This window comes from Triticum aestivum, chromosome 3D, assembly GCF_018294505.1.
Source record: "Triticum aestivum cultivar Chinese Spring chromosome 3D, IWGSC CS RefSeq v2.1, whole genome shotgun sequence".
NCBI lineage: Eukaryota > Viridiplantae > Streptophyta > Magnoliopsida > Poales > Poaceae > Triticum > Triticum aestivum.
The window spans coordinates 373,660,845-373,663,656 of record NC_057802.1 but is presented as its reverse complement, the minus strand read 5'-3'; the positions used below and the strand labels follow the sequence as shown (position 1 = coordinate 373,663,656).

Below are 2,812 nucleotides of genomic sequence, written 5' to 3'. Positions count from 1 at the left end.
TAGCTTCATGGTGGATCGGGCACCACCGCCAGTCTCCCGACACCCTCTTCTCCCTCTCACTCCTTCGATCTGGTTCTTCTACTAGTTCCCCTCGATCCCCCTCGTTCGATCTGGTGGTAGGTGAGTGGTGGAAGGCAGCGAGGAGGAGGAGCGAAAAAGGTAGTCGGCCCTGGTGGTTTTCTTTCCTTCGACCCCCTCTACTCCTCTGCTCTCTCGTGGCCTCGCGCGTGGGATCAGACATGCATCTCGCTGGTCGCGCCAGACCAGCCCCTTCTCACGCGCACAAGCAGACATCTGCTCTTCTCTGTCTTACTAGGTGCGCAAGTCCCTGGTTCTTTTCAGCTCGCCCCTTCTAGTTCTATCTTTCGCACAAGATGATCCCCAGCTTGAAGGTTGTAAACACTTTCGATGAAGTTTGGGTGCCTAAACGCACCAGTCCTACAAGATATGAATAAGTGTTGTAAAAATATCATAATAGGAATATTTCTATAAGAATGAATACTTTATAAGTAAAAACTGTGGTCATAGGTTTGATTTGTTATGCAAAAAGGCTTGAAATACAATATGAATGAATGTGCTATCAATTTCCCCCACACCTAGATCTTTGCTTGTCCTCAAGTAAAGGAAAATGATGGTGAGACTACCCACACTGCCTAGTAAAGATGCACTTTTGGATAGATAGTAATTCCGACAATATTGGAACTAGGCAACTGTACTCTACTGAAGCTAAATTGCGATAAGCAATAATTGTGCTTTAAATTCAATAAGTAAAAAATGCTATAGTTGTTGAACCAGGTGTATACCATGTTCTCTGGATCGGTGGTATGTTCCTTTGGGGAGACAATAATAAAAAAATTCTAATAATTGGTCGAGCCAGGTGTATACCATGTTCTCGGGATCGGTGGTATGTTCCTTTGGTGAGACTGATATAATATCATCACTTGTGCTTTAAATTCAATAAGTAACTTGTTTTTCTAATTAATTTTGGGGTCCCAGCTTATCTTAGGGCTGAAGACACAGCCAGCTCTTGATTAATAGGATTCACTTTCACTCAAGGCCATTGACTTGGAACATTTACAGTGTGTTATAAATCATTGCTGATCGCAATTTACCATAAGAAGAGTACATCTGCATAGTTTTAGTATTAAGAGAATCAACAATCTTCTTGGGGTGAATCCTACTTTGCAGTGATGAGTAACGTGTCACAATGCAGAAAAAGAAAGATTTTCAATGCAATTAAATACCAGTCCTCATACTAAATTTTCTAAAGGTTGCTTCAAGTGGAACAGAATCACCTGGTATTTGTATAATCTTCTCCCCTAGTTTCTTCTCTCCACTCTTCTCTGTTTGTGTTCCCTGTTTGTGCTCCCCTTGCCTTTATTCGCTGAAAAAGAAAGACATGAACACATAAAAACTTTTCTATGAAAACTAAATAAGGAAAAGAACTTATTAAAAATTCAGGTTGCCTCCTGAAAAGCGCTTGTTTTAGGTCTTTAGCTCGACCATGTCTCTTCAGTGGGGTCAGGGTCCTGCAGGGATTGACACCACCTCTTGGCTCCCCTCACCTTCTTGAATTTCCTTCTCCAGGTCTTGATCTTCGCTTGCATTCTCATCTTCAGAAATCAGAGGTGTGTCTCCAGGGATGTAGGGCTTCAGTCTTTGACCGTTTACGAGGAAGAGACCTCCAGAAGTACTTTGCACTTGGATAGCACCACTTTTCAGAATCTTCTTCACCTTGCAAGGGCCATACCATCTTGACTTGAATTCATCGGGAAATAAATGAAACCTAGTATCGTAGACCAATACCAACTGTCCAAGATGAAATTCTTTCCTCAATATATGCTTATCATGCCAGATCTTGGTCTTTTCTTTGTAGATTCTTGCACTCTCGTAAGAGTCAGCTCTCAGGTCTTCCATTTCACAGAGTTGTAGTTTTCTATGTTTTCCTGCTGTATCAAGGTCCATATTGAGTTTCCTTAGTGCCCATTGAGCTTTGTGTACAAGTTCAACGGGTAGATGGCATGCTTTTCCATATATTAACCTGAATGGTGACATTCCAATTGGTGTTTTATAAGCTGTCCTATATGCCCACAGTGTGTCTGGTAATTTCAGTACCCAGTCAAACCTTGACTTTGATACTACCTTATCTAGGATAGCCTTTATTTCTCTATTAGACAGCTCCACCCTTCCATTTGCTTGTGGGTGATATGGAGTTGTAATTCTATGATTATGAACTCCATATTTTGCTAAGAGAGATTCTAGTTGGGAGTTGTTGAAATGCATTCCTCCATCACTGATAACAATCCGTGGCACACCAAATCTTGGAAAGATCACTTGCTTGAATAAATTGCAAACTGACTTGGAATTAGCATTGATAGTTGGTACACCCTCAACCCATTTTGACACATAGTCCACTGCCACCAATATGTATTTGTACCCTTTTGATGATGGCAAGGGTCCAACATAATCAATTCCCCATACATCAAAGATCTCTACTTCAGGAATTCCATTTTGAGGCATCTCTTGCCTTTTTTAAATATTTCCAGTTCTCTGACAAGGATCACAAGCTTCAATATAGGAATGTACATCCTTGAATAAAGTTGGCCAATAAAATCCTGCTTGCAAATTTTTTGCTTGAGTCTTTCGAGTACTTGCATGACCTCCATAAGGGGATGAATGGCAATGATAGATCACACTTTTAGTTTCACTTTCCGGCAAGCATCTTCGAAAAATACCATCAGCACAATGCTTGAATAAGTAAGGTTCATCCCAAAAGAAGTGCTTCATATCTGATAGGAATTTCTTCTTCTTT

The 2,812-nt window shown here is 40.9% G+C and overlaps 1 protein-coding gene across 1 annotated transcript; it reads right to left on the bottom strand.

Annotated features, from left to right (window-relative positions):
- Nucleotides 1-1,521: 1,521 nt before the first annotated feature.
- Nucleotides 1,522-2,520, bottom strand: LOC123076309 (uncharacterized). The gene has a single exon (XM_044498629.1). The coding sequence runs from the start codon at nucleotides 2,518-2,520 to the stop codon at nucleotides 1,522-1,524; it is 999 nt and encodes a 332-aa protein (XP_044354564.1).
- Nucleotides 2,521-2,812: the final 292 nt, after the last annotated feature.